General features: G+C 38.2%; 1 protein-coding gene across 4 annotated transcripts in view; it reads right to left on the bottom strand.

Annotated features, from left to right (window-relative positions):
- The window catches only part of SRPK2 (SRSF protein kinase 2), a 145,348-nt gene that overhangs the window by 30,879 nt on the left and 91,148 nt on the right, over positions 1–23,321 (bottom strand). For all 4 annotated transcript variants that reach the window (XM_062019122.1, XM_062019097.1, XM_062019114.1 and 1 more), the window contains 5 exons: positions 19,392–19,543; positions 9,866–9,974; positions 9,232–9,319; positions 8,882–8,969; positions 3,890–3,996 (listed from right to left, as the gene is read on the bottom strand). In XM_062019122.1, coding sequence (XP_061875106.1) covers positions 3,890–3,996; positions 8,882–8,969; positions 9,232–9,319; positions 9,866–9,974; positions 19,392–19,543 — 544 coding nt within the window. The remainder of the gene's footprint in view (positions 1–3,889; positions 3,997–8,881; positions 8,970–9,231; positions 9,320–9,865; positions 9,975–19,391; positions 19,544–23,321) is intronic.

Raw genomic sequence — 23,321 nt, 5'->3', positions numbered from 1 at the left:
TGATTTGTCACAAGTATTTTTCTACTAGTCTTTCATACTCTCTGCAGACTAAATTCTGCTGGCTCATATAAAATCTAAATATTCTAAGTCTTAAAAATGCATTCTGGGATGAAAATTAAAACATAATTTTGACATAGTGAAAAAAATTCTCAAGTTCTGACTGGAACAGAAATAATCTGTGTGATTTTACAAGTATTTTAGGCAAGATATAGATATGACAAACTGTGGAAGTCAATTGTTAAAATTATTCAGTACAGAATAAAGTAACAACAGTGTAAACCAAGCTACTGCTATGACAAGCCACATAATTATTGTGGAAAAATATCCACAAGTAAGAAAAAAAAAAAGCAGAGACCTAGCTGACCTCACTTAAAAGACTCGTGAGCTCCACCTATTAGAGCATCCAGCCATTTCAGGTATCTTAGAAATAAATTAGCAAGCTTTTTGTTCTCAGGACCCTTTAAGACATTACTATATATGGAGAACTTCAAAAGCAAAATGTCTTGGTTCACAACACCAGTAGCAGAATACAAAGGCATTAGTCTATGAACCAGACCTCAGCTAGGACCAGAACTGATATGTCCATCCGGCACACTAGGCAGCTCAAGAGAGGAGCAGCAGCACACACATGATGTTTACACTCAGGTTAATGCATCCTAGAAAAGCCTCAAGTGCAAGGCTCTGCTTTCTCTAGTGTGAAGGCAGACTAGAACAGCAATTGTTCTGAAAAGCTTTCTTTATATGCCTACATAAAAACTGCATGTTCACCTGAGCAGGGCTCGGCATGAGTGCCAAAGGTACACCTAAAAACTGCTGTGTTCTTGATAATATGGGATTTATTACTGAGGATCCAAAACTTGCTTGACTATTTGCCAGAGCAACTGAAAAATCATACAGCATGTGTCAAAGTAAGAAATATTAAAGAAAGATTGGTTTATACTGGGAAGGTAGTTAGTGGGTAAGTGACTTGTAATTTTGAAAGAGGCATTAACAGCAATAGCAACATGATGATAGATTATAAGTCTCTTCCCTCCCTCACTACAGAGCATCTCACATCTTACCCTTGAATGGCTCTAATTCTAAGGCCTAGAAAAAAGATTCCAGAGTACAATGAAAGCCTCAGAACAAAAAAAAAAATCTATTCCACTGTGATATGCTGAAGTGGAATTTATGTGAAACTAGATTCCCTACCTCTCGCTTTGCCGTTTTTGAGTAAAAGCATTAGGGTGACAGCTCTGTCTTAAATTTGGCTGAAGAGTTTTTTGGGGGAAAATAAAAAAAGAAAAGAGTATTTTTTCAGGATCCCAATGAGTTCCATGCCTTACCATAAGGATCATTCTACTAGAATTTTAGTTAGAAAGAATGTTTTTAGCACTGTTAAACTGTGGATCAGATTGCTTCATTCTAAAAACTGAAAGTACACTATACCAGTAAGGAAATGTACACTACATGGACATGTTTTGCACTATGCTCTGAGATGATGGAGAACAGGGAAAACACTCCCAGTTCTTCTTTATCTCTCTACAGAAAAAGAAAGAAAAAATAAGAACTAGGTAAATGTTACCTTTGCAAAGGTTACAAGGGTAGTTTTACATAAAGAAATTCAGAATTTGCAGTTTCTAATTACTATTTGCTTTTTCTTTCTTTTTGGTTCAGGAAGCCACATAATATTGATCTATTAAACAGATTTACTATATTGTTGATTGAAGTGAAAAATTTTCATTTGTCAAATACATGATGCTCATTTCAGCACCAGCTTCAGACATGATCCTCTCAGAGACAAATGCTCTACACTTTACATCCCAAAGCAAGGAGTCCACAATTAAATAAATGGACATTTTCCATCATCTCCACTGCAAAAATGGAATTCTGCAACATCTTCTCTTGCACAATAGTTCATACAACTCTACCCTAGGGGAAAAAAAAGACTGCTTGAAAGCAAAATTAAATTTCTTACAAAGATCAACTCTCAGCTGAATTTTAAAATAAACTTTTTTTTGTCCCAATGCTCAGAAGTACTCAAAACCTGAAAAAAGAAGTAATCCAAATCATTGCATAGAATATTCATTTTTAGTTGTAGCATGGAACCACAGTACTTTCTGAAACAAAATGGTTTTATATACTGTAACATCAGTGCAATAATTGAACTGTTTCACAGTCAAGTTTCATAAATAGGTACTTAGAACATGTGTCTTTCTTATTTATAGCCAGTCCATCAAGATGCATTACCAACGTATCTCCTTGCTGAGACACAGCTCACCCCATACTGAGAAATTGTCCTCAATACACTCCAGAAAGTCCCTTAACTGCATGTGATCCACCAGAGATGATATCAAGGTAGTTAAAAGTCTTCCATAAGAATCAATTTACTCCAGTTATCTAAAGAAGGTACTTCTCATCTGTTTCTGAAACTAGCAGCCTGTGGTAGATACATACCACAATGTCATCCACCTGACCCACTGTACAGTAGAGGTTCAAACACCTCAACTCCTCTTCCCTGGTCAACCTTTCTAAAGCAGCTACAGCTGCTCTCCAGGCACCTGAGCTATTCCACCACACCTCTGAGCTCACAATGAAGTCAAGTCATAGATCTGCAACCACAACTAAATTTCTATTTCCTGTCCTCTGTTCCCCACACTGCATACATTTGTATATGCCACCTGAGTCAGGTCCCACAGCCATAACTATCAGAAAGCATTGACGGTCTCCCCCTTAATTCTGTCACTCAGGCCTCTGTCCTTGCCAATGCTACTTCTCAGTGGGTTGTGGTCACCATCCCTGAAGATACCACCTGAAAAGTTCTCTGCTAGGTTACAGGAGCCTATTCACAAAGATGCTGTGAAGCTGAATTCAGAATTTCTTACCTTTCTTTTGAAAGGGGGTTATTTTCAGCCTGGATCCATCCTGTAGTCTGGCTTACAGCCTGTTTCTACTAACAGGCAGTGTAACTGTGGCAAGAGTAAACTGCAGCAGCGAGCTCCTAAACCCAGCTTTGCTGCTAAATCAACTACCTCGAGAAATTACATCATAATTTCTCAGGTTTTGGCCAAACTTCAGGACAACAGTGAAACCAAAGTGAAAATATTCATAACAAGGAAAAAAAAGACAATGCTTACTGAAATCAGTGGATATTTATTTGTATGTATAACACAAATACACAGTCTCCTTTCTTAGCAGGCAGCTCAAGTTTGTCCAGGGCACTGAATTACTACTGCTCCTCATTTCTAGTATCTGAGCCATCAAGCTGTATAGAAATCAATGGATCTAACATTTCAACTGTACAGTAGCTGCATAAATCAAGTTATCCAGCTACTTCTGATTAAAGAGCCAACAGGTCGATATTCACCATTTGTAATGCAATAATAATTACAAAGAAAATAACTGCTTTAAAAGATCACTTATTAATAGAGGTAGTGATGATGAAACCTTTAGAACCTGTTTTTCAGAAAGAGATGCAATTTTCATTCAATTTTATAATAACAGTAATTATTTCCCACTATTTAGATGTTTTCTTTTCCAGAAGATCTTATTAAGAAGCACGATGTGTTAACCAAAACTGCAACTGAATATGAGCATCCCTACATCTACGAAAGACACACTGCTTCAATTTTTATTTTCTAAAGTAGCTCAGGAAATTCCCTTATGAATGACAAATTTTGATTTGAAAAACCAGCAACAACAACAAAAAAACACACACAAAAAAAAAACCCAGTGTGAAGAAATGCAGACCATCCAGAAAGATGTTCTTGCAAACTCCCCCTAAGATTACCAATTACATTATCATATCTGAAACATACAATAGTAAGAGTTCAGTTGAAATATCATAATTCTAGCCTTCAAACTGTTAACAATGTCGAAAAAAACTAATTAAAACATTAACAAATCTTACCTGCCGAATTATACTTTTTACACAACGGATGGGAAGGCCTTGATAATTGGACTTGATTATCCATTTTAGGAGATGATGTCCAAGTACTTCAAAGACCATACAGACATCTGGGATTTAATTAAGGATAATTTCCAAATAAAGTTGTTGATGAGATCAACACAAATGTTTGTTTGTATACTAGTTAAAGCAACCATCACCCTGTTTGGAGGGAAAACAGTTGACCCATAAAACAAGCAGTACCTGGTATATGCTTTGGTATTACATTTCAATTATATATAAACAGGTATAAAACAGTGTCCAAATGTAGAATAAATTAAAAGAAAACATTTTAATTAGACAGATCTTGTCAGTTACTTCTACATGTTAATAACAGCATTAGGGTGAACAACAAAACAGGTAGCTAAAAACCAAGAAATTCATTTTTGTTTTCTTTGAAACAAAGGAGTACTGATTTGGCCTAGTGATTTAGTTTCTAAAAGGTTTTAAATTATATTACTAGAAGGTTTTAATAATAAAAGTCTGTAGCAACACTGTTTCAAAAATGAACCATATTAATCATCTTTTTTATTAGGCTCAATTAAGAATCACTTAACAACAAAGACCGAAGTAGCAAGAGAATGGATTTCTTACCACCTACAGTTTTAACTGCAGAGAATAACGGCAATCACCAAAGAATTCAAAGACAAAGAAAATGCAGAACTCAGAAACAACATGCTAATAACATGTCAAAAAGTTTAATTTGACCCAGTATCTACTATTGGCCACCAACAGAGGCAAACAGTAGATGATCAGGAAAGAGTATTAGGAAAAAACAAGATATAGGAACTTCCAGTGATTTGTGGTTCAAGGACTTCACATTGACAGCAAATGGTCAATTCCCAATGACATCCATCAAATCTACTCAGGATATTGTAAAACTCGGTTTCATTCAGAAGAGAAAACAGTCCCAGTAATTTTATCACACAAGCATCCAATGAACAGAAGCCACTAGTGGAGCGCACAGCCACCGAAAAGGATGAGCACAGCCCACTAGTTCTGCAGGGCTTATTAATTTAGCCCACGCAGTGAAGTTGCAATGCTACAGCAACACAGATTTCAGAAAGGCAAGACACTGCAGCACTCAGAAAAGAAATTTAGGACACTTCACCCACAGTCCTTCAGACCACTTCTGCTGCAGACTCTCCAGTGCACATTCCTGCCATTCTTGCACTTAGAGCAGTGCTAAGACTTGCCAGTAACCAGGACACATATGGGTGCAGGAAAGTGAATGGCTGAGAGGCAAGGGGAAGGCACTGAGAAAGAAGATGCAAGGAAAAATGGGCAGAGGCAGACAAAGACAGCAAGGGCCACAGCAAAGAGCAGGGATGTCTACTTGAATTATGGACTGCCACATTTTGATGGGAGGATTTGAACAAAGTCCTTGAGTCCAAAGGAATGCTCAGTACTGGAGAGTCAATTGAGATGGGGAGAAGACAGAAGGCTCAGTGTTTGCAGTAGGCATGCAAAAACATGACTGTTACCTGATTTACTATCCTGAAAAACTGTCTGAAAAACATGAACTCTATGTCAAACTGCCCACAACAAAGAGTGTGGGAAAAGCTGTGCATTAACTATTAGGAAACCTGCCTTGCAAGCCCCAGTATCTTCCTACAGCATCAACATCCTGACAGATGAGTATATCCGAAAAGTCCGCCAGCAAAAATAAACATGCAGCCCATCCAGCAGACATCCCTTCTATGAAACACTCCTAGAAGCAGTTTGAGTAATGTAAAAAAGGGGTAACAAAGCAGCAAAAGTGAGAGCAAACATAACATGAATAAGCTGACAGGCTTAAGTACTAAAAACTGTTCTCTCTTGACCCGAATCCTACCGGTAACTATCTACCTACAAACACGACAGGAGTGCTTCAAAATCCAATCAGGGCTAAAGACTAGTTAAGCTAAATGAAATAAGGCTCTGGTACCAACACAGACAGTTGCTTTTGGATTGGTAGCATTCAGGTTCTATGGCATTTAATTAATGATGTGTTTTCTTTGGAATGTTACAATTAATTACTGATTATGTTAGAAACATTTCTTCCTCTTTCTATTTCACTATTTTATTTATTTTATTTCCTCTTTTTTATTTTCATTTGGTCTCTCCAAACAATTGTCTCATCATGTGATTATCTGAAGCTTTTATTTTAAAATGCTACACCTAAATAAACATTTATGAAGTCTCTAATAAACATCCACCTCAGACAAATGTAATCCTCTACACTTATTGAAAATACTAAAGTGTCCAAGTTTGGGAATTCTGTAATTTCCTGGAAAAAAAAAATCACTAATTGCAATCTTTTTGAAGTGCACAAATAATTAAAAATTATCCATCTAATGTAGCATAACACACACTTTTAAAATCCACTGTATATAAACACTTATTACAGCTCCTAGGAGAAAGGTAACTGTTTTCAGACATGTAGCGCAAGCCAATAGCTCTGTACATTCCCAGCTCTGTGCTACACATCCCTTGACAAGTTTCCCTGTTGGAAACTTGTCTGTGACATTTTGTGATATTAGCCATTCAACGGATTCACCAACCTTCTGTCTTGCTTTAACTTTTAAACGCATTCCATAACCAATAATGAAGTCTATGAAGCATATGTTGTTTTAATTTCCAGTCAAGGAACAGATATTTAGTGAGCTGCCCAAAGGACTCTGGAAACAGCAGAGGATGGAAAAACTCTAGAATTACTGTATTCCTCTCAACCTTTTCAACTCAGTGATACTAAAGTAGCACTAATATGGCATTTTTAAAATGGGAAAAATAGCAGCAAAACATTAAAAGCCAGTTCCTTCTCCTTCACAAAAGAACCTGCACTAAAGATTATTTTCCCTAGAAGATAAATTTGATTTAATTAAAAAAAAAAAAAAAATGCAATCAACTGCTACTTAAATAAGCAATGCAACTCAGGATGCACAAGCTGTTCACAACACAACTCAAAGCACAAGACACTTGATATCATATTGTCACTGGTAGTTACAACTCTGACAGTCTTTCAGCTGTAATTTAAATCTGAGTCCAGTATCAATCCATCCCGTGCACTGTATCTTTGAAAAAAAAATGTACTTCTCAGTAAGGCAGGAACATTTGCCTTCCACATAAAACAACTTCTGTACTGCCAGAGTTTTCAATGTGAAGGTAAAACTGAAACAGAATAAACCAGTATCAGCTATCTAGTTGGTCTGCCAACACAAATCTATCCAAACCCATATTTTTCAGTAGCACTTGGTCTCTTTGGCTCTGTCAACTTTGCCAACAAATACAGTAATTAAAAAAAAGATAAAGATTGCATATGCTTTCAAAATATAATTAAAAACTTACTCTTTACACTTTAATACAGATGCAAACACACACGTGAATCTTAGCAATAAGAAATAACTGGGAATCCCTGCTGTTACACAGGTAAGAGTTATCTCTATGTATAGTTATGAAAGTATTTTCCTCTTCCCTATTTCATATTAGTGAAAACAGTAAGTCACAATTTCTGCTTACTAAAAATAACTTTAATTATTCCTCGGTTGAGCAGCTGCCAGCTGAAGATCTGAAGTGCTTTGGTTGCATTATTCTTTTGTGAACATAGTAAGACAATGAAGATATTAATAAAATACTTCTTAATAAGCAACTCAGCCCATAAATTACTTCTTGTAGTGCAACAGCAGCACCAAAAAACCATAACCAGGGTTCCTTGCCTCACTGTGTTAAGCCATTTCCTTGATCACAAAACATTTATATACAGGTTGAAATGACTACTGGCAACTGTATGGTTTACCCTAATTTATTTTAATTCAATGGTAAAATCTAGAGGGGAAAAAAAACCCCAATCAGTCTATTCTAACTTCAGCTACATTTAAGCAGCTTTCTACCATGGTAGTTGACCACTGGAAAGAAATCAAAATGGGATAAAGGTAAAGGAGTTAAGATGCCATCTGTAATTGAGAACACTTGTCCCCCCACTCTCCTCTTCACTTATCACAAACTCAAAGGCTTCATAACTAATGTCAAGAGACAGATGGATGGGATAAAAACTGCTTGCACACTTCTCCTTGAAAGGACGCTTTCTAGTGGGCACTCAGATTTCCTAACAGCCATATCCTAGATCCCTTTTCTACAGGAGGAGAGTTGGCAAAGGGTAACTTAATCTGATCTGCTGAAGATTGAAGGCACATCACCAAAATCAACTTAATGTTAATCTCTCTAGAGCAGAAACTGTCTCTTTGTCTGGTAGTATGACACCATGAACAATGAGGTCTGTTATTAGGGCTCCAAGACAACAAGCATACACATAAATGCCAGCCGTAACAGTAAATGAAAGCACAGTAATATAATAAGCTGCTAAAATACCTAACATAATTAGCAAGGATAAGTCACTTGAGCTCAACTCTAAAATCACATGTATTCATGAACTCAACATTTTCATTGAGAACAATATTCAGTGATATTTTATTTAAGTCTCTTTACTTTTTTTCCCTTCCTTTTATTTTTTTTTTAAAGGAAGCATTTGACGGTCGTTTTAAACCTTTGCCAAAACAAGAGGTTAACACTTGGCCAAGAGGATCATACAAATAAAAGAACCTTCATAACCTCACATTTCCGAAACCCACTTCTTCATGACACTGACACTTTGTCTTTACTGTCTAGAACAAAACATATTTCCTCTAAGTCTCAGTTACTACAGCTCTTCTCACAATAAAACTCCAGTTTTTAAGTAGATTCTCTCTAGTTGTTGCAGACTATGTCAGGATTCATAGGATTTTTTTGTTTCGCTCATGTTTAGAAAACCTACACTCCTTTCCAGTAAGTGCATTACCTCCTGGGCTACTCTCTGTATCTACACATATTTTGGTGCTTCTATGATAAAGTAAGACTAACTAGAAAAAAAGGCAGCACTAAATGCTTACTTATCTCAGTAGGCAATTTTTAATGAAGATGCCATTTTTTTCAGAAGGATACGAATTCCATTCATTCCAGAAATTTTGAAGTCATCAATTAGCTGTACAACCATGTCCTTGTTAGGATCATTAGGGTCACTTTCACGAACCTAAATCAAGAATGCAAACACCAATATTTTAGGGAAAAAAAAACCACTTTAAAATACTATTTAGTTAGCTTTCCACATGAAGTTAAACAGTATTTTTGAGCTTCAGAAATCATGGCAACTCATAAAAAGCCATCTATTTAGAAAAGAGAAAAAAATACACACTAAAAAAAACATCCCAAAACAACCAATATTCAGCTACATTTTAATCCATTAGTACTATTATTAGTAGCAGTAAGCACCATATTGCATGAGTGATACTTACACATTTGAGCAATTTTATCTCATCCAAGGCTGTCTCTGTATAATGTTGGGCACTTTTTACAACTTTCATTGCAACAAACCTTTTTCCCCTTGAAAACGAAAAAAAATATTTTCAAGACACGTTCCGAGCAAAAATAGAAATACATTGAAGGTCAGGAAAATTTAATTAGAACATTTCATAACCTAACGTGTTCTGACAGAAAACACTGAAATTATACTTAAGAACAACTTTCAACTACACTTTGTTAGCAATCTGATTTATTGAATATGTGGCCTCATCTATGCTAAAGGTCTTTAAGGAATTTGGTTACACAGTTTTATACTGAAAGTATAATTATCTTTTTTAAAGATACAACAGAAGTAAAAATATTTGCCTATTCTCATATGTTCAAGACAACATGCAAATTCAATAAGGAAAGCTAATTTGTCAAAGAAAACAGAACTACACTTATTTCTGAGTGCTTTTATAAACTATACCCTTAATGACGAGCAAAATAAGTGCAGACATCTTTCTGCATAAAGAGATAGCAATCATTTACATAACTTTATCAAGCATATAAAACAGAAGTCACAACAAACAAAATAAAGCAACATATTAAAAAAAGAAGTAAAAGGAAATAAGTAAGTTTTCTTACTGCATATCCCAGCATAGCCAGACTGTAGAGAAGTGTCCCCATCCTAACTTTCTAATGACATGGTACCGGCCATTGAAAAGATCACCAATTTTCACTGGATGATAGCCTCCTACCATGAAAATAAAGAGTAGAAAAGTATATTCAGAAAACAAACAATAATTACCATGTTTTCAAGGGATTCTTGTAGTATAAATTTTCCTTCTCAAGTTGTCCTGTACTATAAACAGGAAATAAGAAGATTTTACTCTAATGTTAATAATTCTGCCTTACTTTGCCAGGAGAGGGGGAAAAAAAAATCGTGTCCTGTAACTACTGTAGAGTTTATTCACCCTTCTTTCTCATGGCTTTTATTTGTGGTAATATTACCATCTGTTTTCTATTTCCCCAGGCTTATCTTCCACTTCACAGAAGAATACAAGAAAGATCTATGTCACTTCTTTACCCTACTTGAAGCTTCTCTAGTAAACATGTTTTGGATGACTGCAGAATCTCAACAGAGAGAGTTTTAATTCCCATTTGCTTTCTACTAAAAAAAGCAGCAACAAAATACGTCCTAAGAAAATGTTAAGAACAATGCAGACTATTTTTCTGCTTTCCTGCTTGGCTCCTGACCCATAGTAGCACTGAGTTTTTCTCGTGTCTGAGGTTTTATAGTGAGGAAGAAGAGCAAGCAGACAGCTACAGGCTTTGTCTGAATCTCTTTCGAATTACTGAAGAGTGTGCAGTCCTGACTTACACCACTACACAGATCCTCAAAAGCCCCGTTAGGCAAAGAGGTCAACAGAACAGGGCAGGCTAGAGCTCAGGTTTCAAAGCAGAGGGAGAAGATGTAACAAAACAGGAAGGAAATGAAAATTTTCAAGAGGCATTCTTCCTGTGAAGAATGCGTGATCACACAAAACTATTATTCAGGTCTTAACACACTACTAACAACATCAACAATTTTACCTAAATTGCAAATGAATAATAAAGCTGCACCATGCAACCCTCCAGGTATCACCAGCAGCAGATTCTGAGAAGCTGTCAAGCAATCACTTCTTTGGCTCTTTCTGGTCCTTCACAATGTCATGCCTAACTGCCCTTTGGCAAGATCCTTAGTTCTTACTACTGCACTTACATTAGAAAAACCTCAGACTACTTTCTCTAAGTTGCTATATTTGTTCTGAAATCCTCTGAAAATCTTGTTAGAACTGATGCTCTATTAAGACAACAATGTAACTTAATTCCTTGGATTTAAAACAATATCCATAGACAAATGACATAAAATCTGGATATCATAGAATCACAGAATCTTAACGGTTGGGACCCCAAAAGATCATCTAGTCCAACCCCCCTGCCAGAGCAGGACCACCTAGAGTAGGTCACACAAGAAGTTGTCCAGGTGGGTTTTGAATGTCTCCAGAGAAGGAGACTCCACAACCCATCTGGGCAGCCTGTTCCCGTGTTCCCTCACATCTGACTTATGTTTCTTTGGAACCTCTTATATTCCAGCTTATACCCATTGCCCCTTGTCTTATCATTGGACATCACTGAGAACAGCCTCCTGACATTCACCCTTTACATATTTGTAAACATTAATGAGGTCACCCCTCAGCCTCCTCTTCTCCAAGCTAAAGAGTCCCAGCTCCTCAGCCTTTCATCATAAGGGAGATGCTCCGCTCCACTCTATCATCTTTGTGGTCCTGCACTGACTGTCTCCAGCAGTTCCCTGTCCTTCTTGAACTGAGGGCCCCAGAACTGGACACAATATTCCAGATGTGGTTTCTCAAGGGCAGAGGAGAGGGGGAGGAGAATCTCTCTCCACCTACTGCCCACAGCCCTTCTAATACACCCCAGGATGCCATTTTTCTTCTTGGCCACAAGAGAACATTGCTGGCTCATGCTCATCCTGCTGTCCACCATGACCCCCAAGTCCCTTTCCCCTACACTACTCTCTAAGAGTTCATCCCCCAATCTGTATTGGTAAATGGGGTTATTCTTTCCCAGATGCAAGACTCTACTCTTGCCTTTGTTGAATTTTGTTAGATTTCTCTCTGCCCAGTTCTCCAGCCTGTCCAGGTCTTGCTGAATGGCAGCACAACCTTCTGGTGTGTCAGTCACTCCCCTCAGTTTAGTATCATCAGCAAACTTGCTGACAGTGCCCTTTGTTCCCTCATCAAGGTAATTAATGAATATATTCACCAGTACTGGTCCGAGCACCAACCCCTGAGGGACTCCACTAGACACAGGCCTCCAACTAGACCCTGCCCCATTGATCACAACTCTCTGCCTTCTTTCCTTCAACCAGTTAAGAATCTACTCCACTACTTGATCATCCAGTCTACACCTTCTCAGTTATCCTTTCCTTTGCTAATAATATCTTTTGCAAAAAGGGCAGGGCAGGGCAGGGCAGGGCAGGGCAGGGCAGGGCAGGGAAGGGAAGGGAAGGGAAGGGAAGGGAAGGGAAGGGAAGGGAAGGGAAGGGAAGGGAAGGGCAGGGAAGGGAAGGGAAGGGAAGGGAAGGGAAGGGAAGGGAAGGGAAGGGAAGGGAAGGGAAGGGAAGGGAAGGGAAGGGAAGGGAAGGGAAGGGAAGGGAAGGGAAGGGAAGGGAAGGGAAGGGAAGGGAAGGGAAGGGAAGGGAAGGGAAGGGAAGGGAAGGGAAGGGAAGGGAAGGGAAGGGAAGGGAAGGGAAGGGGAGCCTCGTGGGTTGAGATAAAAGCAGTTTAATAAAGAAGCAGCAAAGCCGTGCGCGAGGGAAGCAAAGCAAAAGCAAATAAAGCTGTTGTGCTCTGCTTCCCATCAGCAGCGATGTCCGGCCACCTTCCGAGAAGCAGGGCTTCAGTACGCGTAGCGGTTGCTTTTGGAAGGCCAAAATGAATCTTGTCTCCCCTTCCTGCTCCTCTCCCCCAGTTTATATTACTGAGCTGATGTCATACAGTATGGAATATGTCCTTGGTCAGCTGTTCTGGCCGTGGTCCCTCCCAAGATTGTGCCCACCTACAGCTATTGGTGAAGGTGGGGGAAGGAATGCTGGAGGGACAGCCCTGATGCTGTGCGAGCAGTAGTCATAACATTGATACTAACAGTAAGCACAGCACTGCAAGAGATGCTGTGGAAAAATCACTACAATCCCAGACCCATTACAGTGGGTCTCCAAGCCAAGTGGGAACTCCTTCCTTTCCAAAGAAAAACAAACAAAACACTTTTGGAACATCTGACTGTGTTTACACTCCAGAAAAGGAGGGGAGACATGGTTTTATTGAGATAAAGTGATGACTATTACACTGTCTACTTTGTCTGCAAAAATAAACAGTATTGGCCACATATGAAGCCCATGTCTATTGTAGTTTCATTATTACAGAAATTTTTGAGTGAACTCACGTATATGAATCCATACTGACAAAAACATTATTTTACTAAAAAATTGACTGAATTTTAGTTTAATTGCCTATTTAACCGTCCTTGCAGCCATAGCTGATAAAAATTTTTTAAAATCTGAAACAATGAAATCATACTTTAAGACAGGTATTTGGTTTAAAACAAAATTATTCCTCTTTGGAAAATTCTTTCCATAAAGCCCTATCCAGGATGATGTGATAGATGCAAGCGGAAGGTTAAAAGACCATACAATGGCTCCACATTTCCATTACTGATAAAATTAGCATTTGTGAAATGAATCAAGTCTTCTGACCTGACAGTAAGAATTATGTAAAACATTTCCATATAACTCACTATCACAGTATCATTTCTTCCAATTTGAGTTTCATCCTCTATGTACTATTGCATGGAAACAGTGAGAAATATGAAACATTATTGACATATTGTTGTTATTTCTCTTGCAAACAGATATAAATAGAAAAATTTCCACCCCTGGAAAAGTGATGGAACAACTCATCCTAAATGATGTTATCACTGAACATATGAAGGATAACATAGTTATCAGGTGGAGTCAACATGGCTTCACCAAGGGGAAATCCTGTTTGACCAACCTGATAGCCTTCTATGAGTGCATAACCAGCTGGCTAGATGAGGGGAGAGCAGTGGATGTCATCTACCTTGACTTCAGCAAGGCTTTTGACACTGTCTCCCATAACATCCTCATCAGAAAGCTCAAGCAGTGTGGCTTGGATGAGTGGACAGTGAGGTGGATGGAGAGCTGGCTGAACGACAGAGCCCAGAGGGTGGTGATCAATGGCACAGAGTCAAGTTGGAGGCCTGTGGCCAGTGGAGTTCCACAGGGATCGGTTCTGGGGCCAGTCCTGTTCAACATCTTCATCAATGACCTGGATGAGGGGACAGAGTGTACCCTCAGCAAGTTGGCTGATGACACCAAACTGGGAGGACTGGCTGATTCCCCAGAAGGCTGTGCTGCCATTCAGCGGGATCTCAGCTGGCTTGAGAGTTGGGCAGAGAGGAACCTCATGAGGTTCAACAAGGACAAGTGCAGAGTCCTGCATCTGGGAAGGAACAACCCCATGCACCAGTACAGGCTGGGGGTCGAACTGCTGAAGAGCAGCTCTGCAGAGTGAGACCTGGGAGTCCTGATTGATAATAAGCTAAACATGAGCCAGCAATGTGCCCTCATGGGCAAGAAGGCCAATGGCATCCTGGGATGCATCAAGAAGAGTGTGGCCAGCAGGTCGAAGGAGGTTCTTCTCCCCCTCTATTCTGCCTTGGTGTGGCCTCAGATGGAGTACTGTGTCCAGTTCTGGGCTCCTCAGCTCAAGAGGGACATGGAAGTGCTGGAGAGAGTCCAGCACAGGGCCACCAAGATGATCAAGGGTATAGAAAAGGCTGCAGGAACTGGGGCTGTTCAGTCTGAAGAAGAGGAGAATGAGGGGAGATCTTATTAATGTTTACAAATATCTAAAGGGTGGGCGTCAGGAGGTTGAGACATCCCTTTTTTCCATTGTATCTAGCAACAGGACAAGGGGTGATGGGATGAAGCTGGAACTCAAAAAGTTCCATTTAAATATAAGAAAAAACTACTTCACTGTGAGAGTGAGGGAGCCCTGGCACAGGCTGCCCAGAGGGGTTGTGCAGTCTCCTTCCTTGGAGATCTTCAAGACCTGCCTGGACATGTTCCTATGTGACCTGATCTAGGTGACCTGCTTCTGCAGGGGGGTTGGACTAGATGATCTCTAAAGGTCCCTTCCAACCCCTACCATTCTATGATTCTATAACTGGAATGTATTTAATATTTACCTTTAACACCTCCCTGTGGTTTGAAAATAGTCTTTTAAATTCAACAATACAAACATTTCTGGAGCCATTTCCCTAAATATCTAATTCTATCAGCTCATCCCTTTAGAGTTACACAGCTTCAGATGCATATGAAAACACAATTCATGCAGCCTTTTGCATTGCCAGACGTGTGGAAGAGGCTCTTCTAGTATACAAAACAATGTCCAGAAGTACTTTTTTTTTTCATACTAGGCAAAATATTTGCTGGTTTAACATGTTAACAGTCTAACAGTTAACAGTGAAGAATCCAAATACTGGTAAACGTACGTTACTAAGAATAGTTTAGTGCCTTATAAGTCCGCTTCTCTATAGAGTCTACTCTAGAGTGTCTGCCTCTATAGCTTTTGGCATACTACAGCTTCAAAGGGTCAAAAATAACCATGAACTTAGGATAGTTTTGTCCCATCACAGACAGGTGAGAGAACATCCTACAGAAGAAAAATCAGCCAAAAGACACCAAATTAAAGTTAATAAACTGGGAGTTGACAAGTTATTTTTGTAAAATCGAAGTATTGCAAGAATAACAATATTGTATATGTAAAACCCATGTCATTTTGGTCCCTACAGCACTGTCATATCTTATCATAGCAATATCCCATTATATGCTACAGATACCAGCATTTCCTTTGAGTATACATACTTTACAAGACACTTTCTACCACCCTAGGTCACAACAGGAGCAGTGTTGGAAACAATCAGTTACCATTCCTGTACATCACAGAATGATAGAATGGTAGGGGTTGGAAGGGACCTTTAGAGATCATCTAGTCCAACCCCTCTGCCAAAGCAGGTCCACCTAGATCAATTCACACAGGAACGCATCCAGATGGGTTTTGTAGCCTGTGCCAGGGCTCCCTCACCGTATTGTACATGTTGCTCCCTGATTGTTCATGTCTGCAACATTCATTAACAGGTTGGAGACAACCAGATAACAACACACTTTGTTAAATGCATTTTAAAAACTGGTGTCATCCTATGAAAAATGTAATTAAGTTCTTCATGATACAGAAAGTATCCAAAAAGTATTTCCAAATAGTAGGAATAAGAAAGCGTCTTTGCAAAACTGAACAGACTGAGAAAAATGATGTAGTTTCTGAAAAACAATATTGCTATTTGAAAATATACAACATATAAGCAGCAATTCTGTTAATGTAACAAAAAACCCCTGTTGTGCCACAGAAAAAAACTCTTTCACAGCTAGCTAGCTAGCTACATACACTCAAGAAAGAGGGTCAGAAAAATGAGATCATTATTCCTAAACATCTCCTGAATGTATTGGTAATTGTAGCAGGATAGTTCTAGGTTTGTATAGGGAATTATTCCCTTTGTGAACTGGATGAATGGGAGACATCTCCAGAGGACAAAGATGATGATCAGACGAGCAAAGAATTCCCACTATATCCATGACATAACAGGCTCTTGAGGGGGGGAAAAAAAAAAATCCAAGTGTTTCAAGGCTTTTCAGATAAGAAGAAAAATTAGCTTCACTGTCTAAGCACTCCTTGAAAAATCATGTAATTGGACTTTTGATATTTCCATTCCTTAAACAAAGAAAGATTTGAAAAGCATTTAATGTAAACACAGTGACACCAACAGAAGTCACTTCCTGTATTTAAATAGGCCCTGGAAGAAGCTCCCTGGGGATCTGAGGTTATTCTGCTTTATGCTGATGGCCGTTAGTTAGAATCATAGAATCACAGAATAGTAAGAGTTGGAAGGGACCTTTAGAGATCATCTAGTCCAACCCCCCTGCAGAAGCAGGTCACCTAGATCAGGTCACATAGGAACACGTCCAGGCGGGTCTTGACAACCTCCAAGGAAGGAGACTGCACAACCCCTCTGGGCAGCCTGTGCCAGGGCTCCCTCACTCTCACAGAGAAATAGTTTTTTCTTATATTTAAATGAAATTTTTTGTGTTCCACCTTCATCCCATTACCCCTTGTCCTGTTGCTAGATACAATGGAAAAAAGGGATGCTCCAACATCCTGACATCCCCCATTTAGATATTTGTAAGCATTAATGAGATCCTCCCTCATTCTCCTCTTCTCTAGACTGAACAGCCCCAGTTCCTGCAGCCTTTGCTCATATGAAAGATGTTCCAGTCCCCTGATCATTTTGGTGGCCCTGCACTGGACTCTCTCCAGAAGTTCTCTGTCCTTCTTGAGCTGAGGGGCCCAGGACTGAACACAGAAGTTGTCAGTTACACATCAGGTGCTAATTCAAACTAATCCAATTTCCTGATTAAAATCACTATTCTCACCATTTACTAACCGCCATGTCATGTAGTGAACATGCGAGATCAGCATATAGCAAAATATCTGTAAAAATAAAAATTGTAACAAAACTACCCTGGTGATGTGAAGTACAGTTAACAGGTAAGATGTTGAATTCATTTAAAAATTATTTATATATTCCCTCATCAAAATTGCACTCCTATGACATGTCAGATTAGAGTTGCAAATAGATGATGTGTTTTGTGTCTCACTAAAAAAATTCTAGGAGATTGCCATTTTGGAGATAATGTTAGGAAGAAAAGAGACATTCCAGTAGTAAATGGTAACTTACAAATATTTATCTTCCAATCTGTAAACACAGGTGAAGTTATCCAAAACAAAACAAAAAAAACCCCACGTTTAAACTAACAAAACACTTCTTCAAAAAATGGAAATAACATATCAAAAAGCCATCTCTCACATTCTTTACCAAATAACTTATTCATTCCCTATATTGAATAACAAACAGAAAGTCTGTGTGGCCCCAGATCATCCCAATATGGACATTCAATGACCCTTCCTTCAACCCAATCCCAGCAGATTAACAGGAAGAAAGGTATTGATCAGTCTTTCAGTAAATTCCAGTCTGAAAACAGGCAAATAATCTACTGGAGGAACAAAAATAGTGTTCTTACAGAAACAAATATCATGACATAAAAATGAACCACAGCTCTCATCATCTTGAATATACTTCCATCAATTCAGACCTTCAAGACCATAAAAATTCACAAGAATTTTTAAGCGTACAGATTTCCTTTAATTTTTCAGGAAACTTGCAAGTTTTCTTAGTGCAACATGCAGTTCATTTTAAGGCATACAGATTTCACTACCCACCTGCTATAGTCACAGAGTCTCTAGTTAAACAGGTAACTTAGAAGCAGGCTGTAAAATTAGACTGCTTTGTTTTGTCATTTAGCTTCTCCAGATGGTGACATTTTGCAAGAGATACTGGAACACAGACAACAATGGACTGTTGGAAATTAAATGCAGCTTTTACTTCAGAGTAAGGCCTTGAAATGCTTAACCTTAAGGAAATGCAGATGTTTACAAGTAAACAGGTATTTCAAGAACAAAGGCTTACTCACTGAAGGAAGATGTTACACACATCAAAAAAAGTTACCTTAAGAAACAAACACGTAACAGAAATTTAAAAAATCAAAACATAAACATGCTTTACTAACACGTTTTCTTTTTCCCTGTTGCAGACTTCAACATTTAGTTTGAGTTTACTGTTTGGTTTTCAGTATTGGTATCTCTAAATTTATTAAACATTCAAAATGTCATATATTAATAAGACTTCTCTACACTAAAATTAGTCACTTTTAATTGTTATATCTGAAAATGCAAAACTCCAAGCTGGCAGATATGACTCTTAAAAACACACATCTCCAGGCTTGATGTTAGGAATACAGAATACCAGATATACCCAATGTGTAGACAGTACTTTTTGTCTGCTCAAAAATGTTAATATGAAGTGATAAACTTGGATGTTTCCTAAAGCAAATTCATATCCTTGAAGTCTTCTATGATAGAGAACCCAAAGTTGGTAGACTTCTTATTGATGATTTCTCATGTAAACACAATATGAATTTTACCCTAATGAGAATAGACTTCCAACTTCAGTAGTGACATTAAACAACTTAAGTATTTGACACTGTTGTACTGCAGTCACATGTTTTTATGCTTTCACAGAATCACAGAATCTCAAGGGCTGGAAGGGACCTCGAGAGATTGTCTAGTCCAATCCCCCTGCCAGAGAAGGACCACCTAGAGTAGGTCACACAGGAACTCATCCAGGTGGGTTTTGAATGTCCCCAGAGAAAGGGACTCTACAACCCATCTGGGCAGTCTGCAACTGCAAAAATTAAGAGAATCAAGAGCTGAAATGAAGACACAGAGAGCCTCAGACAATGCTGAGAACTGTAAAAGACAGCATGTAAGAGAATTGTGTAACATCTTGGACTGGTGCAGAGGAAATAGGAAAACTATATAGATTAAAAAATAAATCGACAGTGCTGAACTGCACCCACCTTTACAGTAATCTGCGGGATCCTCTTGCTCCTCATCGTCAGACCCTAAAATCTCCTCCTCTGGCTCTGGTGGGGTGGGGTCTGGCAGGGGTGGAGGTGGGGGCGGGGGTGGAGGCGGAGGTGCAGAGGGAGCTTTCTGTTGAGGCTCTGGCCTGGAAAGGAAAGGAGAGATGACACTTCGTAAAGAGCTTCCTCACACAGGTCACCCAGCCCTTCAGACAGGAGGAAAAATCGCTTTGGGAAATACCAGTGAAGCATGTCTCACGTTCTCACTGTCACCTTTTATATCACCTGTAGGACCCCTGGGAGGCACAGACAGAGATGCACCTGACCAGACCAAAAGCAAATCTCAAGGGATTTTGGACTTACTCACTGGAAGAGCTTGCAAAGGATATATAAAGAATATAATTGGATGCAGACAAGCTTTTAGAATTCCTAGTGAGCAAACAAGATGTTAGACCTATCTTCTTGAGTCTGATTAAGAATAAATATTTCTCAGATAATATCAAGTTATTCAAAAGCTCCTGCCTGCTAGCTGAAGGAAGAAAGATCTCACTAATACACAGCAAGAAACAATCTTCTAGTAACACTAACCTGAACCAAGTGACTTAATGCACTTTTCATCTGTAGCTGCTACCAAGACTATAAAATGCTATATCAGTAGATAAAATACTGAACACAGCTATTAGCAAGAGAGAAAAATTAATTTTCCTATGATGCACTCCCAGAACACAAATGGCACTCTTCAATAATTGAAGAATTGAAAAATACAAACCAAAACCACCAAAACCCAACACAGCCAATCAAGAGGTGCTTTTTGTCTTGTATGTCCAGCTTAGGAGTGAAAAAAGAAAGAAAAAAACAAAAAGGCTTTATATCTTATTCTAAGAAAGGCTGTACACGATACTTCCAAATACCTACAAATCACTCACATTTCAAAATTCCAAGTATTTTCAATACTCATGAAAAATGAAATCCAAGGTTGAAGCATATCTGTTCGTCAACTATTTAAGAAAATCATCTCCAAACAGGATGAGGCCATTATTTTTTTGCACTCATACTTCGTACAAATTATATATCTATATCTATATATATATATATATACTTGCCAAATAATATACACCTGCAAAATACATTTAAAATGTAACTGAAATCATTTGCACCATCAAAAGCTGCTATAGTTTGCATTTATATCTACTTCAAATCTAAGCCACCTGGAAAACACAGTATTTTGTCATTCATACAATTAAAAAAAAAGAAATCTGCAATTCGCTACTTTTTCAGTTTCTAAATATAGACTCAAGCACTTCCTTAATCATGAGTAAAAACTACAGTCCACCTCCTTTTAATTCCCCCCACATCTTTTGACACACTGCAATTGTTCAAAGCGGACAGAGCAGTTGGAGTTGAGGAGTACACAGTTGGTCAGAAATAAATTCCACTGGCAACATGCACCGCCTGCACAGCAGCTGCTGCTATGCATTTGCTTTAAAGGATATCACTGGAAGTCGCATACATACCAAATTTATCTGCCTGCTATCCCTTTCAGATAATGACATTCTTCTATTCATTCAGTAAATAGTCAGATTTAAAAAGGAATATCTGGGATACATTTATTAATGTTTTAACTTATGATGAGAAATGTACCCAATTTAATACATTTGTAATTTTAAACCACATAAAGCTTAGGGGAGAACAGAAGAGCGAGAAGGGATCTATATGTAGGACAAACAATAAATATGCTTGCATGTGCTCCTGCTTAGGTAAATTATGCTCTTTTTTGCCCTTATCTTCTTTTGTTTCCTACAGATGTGTCTATATTGTACACTGCAAGGAAAGTAAACCAATACAACAAACAGAAGGTATCACACACCCTCTGACCACTGAATCTTACTACACATTCTATTTAGGATCCTCCAACAGCCTAATTTGACAGTATCAGCAAGCTGACAGCCCCTACACCTGCTCTGATGTTGGCAGAAAGCTTTAATCTAACAAATCATAGTATAAGGATCTACATTACAAAATTTGAAACGTAATCTGCCGGACACAAGACCATCCAGGGTACACAGATCAAAACTACACACTTCAAAACTAATAATGGTAATAATGAGCAAGAAACATAAGTCATAACAAAACAGCCTGCACTTCATCAATAGGTACGAAACACAGGTCCATCCATCAGTGCTTGGACTCCTTATTCTGGATGGTTCCTTCATTTTACTTCAATCTGACCAGAAGGTTCTGTGTTATTATTTTGGTCACATAAGATGGTACAAATAGAACAAAACCCAGGTTAGGTTAAGGCAATGTGGCACAGGGGAAAATCTGCTGAAACTGTGCCAATTTTGCCTTTCTCTATTTCTTCACATAATAAAGATAATACTTTAGAGAGAATTGGAAGCAGTTCTGGACTTGAGATTCACACATTTTGTCAATAATTTTGAAATAAACATCAAAGAATACCAAGAATCTCTCTCCAAGAGAAGGAGGAAGGGTACAACGCAAGATTTCAAAACAGACACTATTTGAATTTATTCCTAAGGAAATAGACTGAGAAGTAGCTCTATTTTCTTAATCTTTCTCAAACTGCTGTATTTTATTTTGGTTTGAAAGGGTTTTTTTCCTCTCTCCAATCTAGTTGTATTTGGTATTCATAAATGTTTTCTTACTGTCCTTTGTGGACAATCAGGAAGAAAAGATACCACTTTGTTTCCTTCTGGAGTTATTTATGATTTTATGTGAAAATAACAAACCACTCATTTAAACTGAGGAAGATCTTAGATTTGTTCTTTTAACTTTGCTTGCACCTTTTGAAGCTATCAACTATTAGCACATGAAGAAAGTTGAAGGAAAGAAATGCCATTGAGTTACAGTAGTTTGCTCATTCTGCGTTACTGGCTTATTTTGCATTTATTTGCTTAAGTTTAGGACTCTTAGCATTGTTCTTTGGTTTTGTTCACTTTTACACTTCTGGGATATACATAACGATCAAGTCTTCAGCACTTCACTTGGCTGCTTAAATTCTGCCTACAAGTTGAACAACTCATCCTGGCATCACCAATGCTTGTTCTTCTGCCAATACACAGTTTGTCACTGTTAGGTAGGACATCAGTTGATGAGAGGACTCCAGTTTCACTATTTCTTAGTAGCTCTTTTATGGAACTGGAAAATTAAGCTATGATAAATGTTTCAACAACATCTCCCTTTCCAATGTATGGCATGAATGTATACTTTATTAAGCTTGGACTTTGTGTTTCTGGCATAAGCTTTCTTAAAACATGCTTTTTTTTTTCTTCAAAGTGGATTTCTAAACATCTTTGGCATTAAAAATGTGAGTAATGAAAATGTACGCTAACCTCTACTTCTGCTTCAGAAACATACTTGTAAAAGAATATCATATCTTAGCAAGTATTTAACAGCTGTGTCACTTCAAGTTGTTACTCTCTCATTTCCTAAAATATTGTGTGTAATGATATGCATTAGGTAACACATACAGAGGCATATACTAAATCTGGTTTCTTTTTTTCTGAGGTAATCACCTGGTACTCTGTGGTCTACCACTCCCAGGCTTATTCATCACCATCCAAGCATAAACAATTAACAGAAGAAGAGGACACACCATTTCTAGACTCACAGTATTCTGCCAGTAGGCATGCAGAGAACTGACGATCTCCACAGGCTACAATGACAAACCTCGCAATTCTATTCAAAGCAGCATTACAAACAATTAACAAACACTCACCAGGATGTTTTCTCTTCTAATTATTCTCTTTTAAATGGACAAAAATAAATGTACAGCAGAGTCCAATCAAAATACAATGAAAACCTATTTTTAATATGCTCTTAGAGGGAAAGCTTAGTAAAGACAAAAAAAAAAAAAAAGGTTAAACATTTCTCTTCTACAATGAACTTGAAGCAAATTACGCC

The sequence above is a fragment of the Colius striatus genome, chromosome 1 (assembly GCF_028858725.1).
Source record: "Colius striatus isolate bColStr4 chromosome 1, bColStr4.1.hap1, whole genome shotgun sequence".
Taxonomy (NCBI): Eukaryota; Metazoa; Chordata; class Aves; order Coliiformes; family Coliidae; genus Colius; species Colius striatus.
Note: the sequence above shows the minus strand (reverse complement) of the source record. Positions and strands in the feature narration are given on the sequence as shown.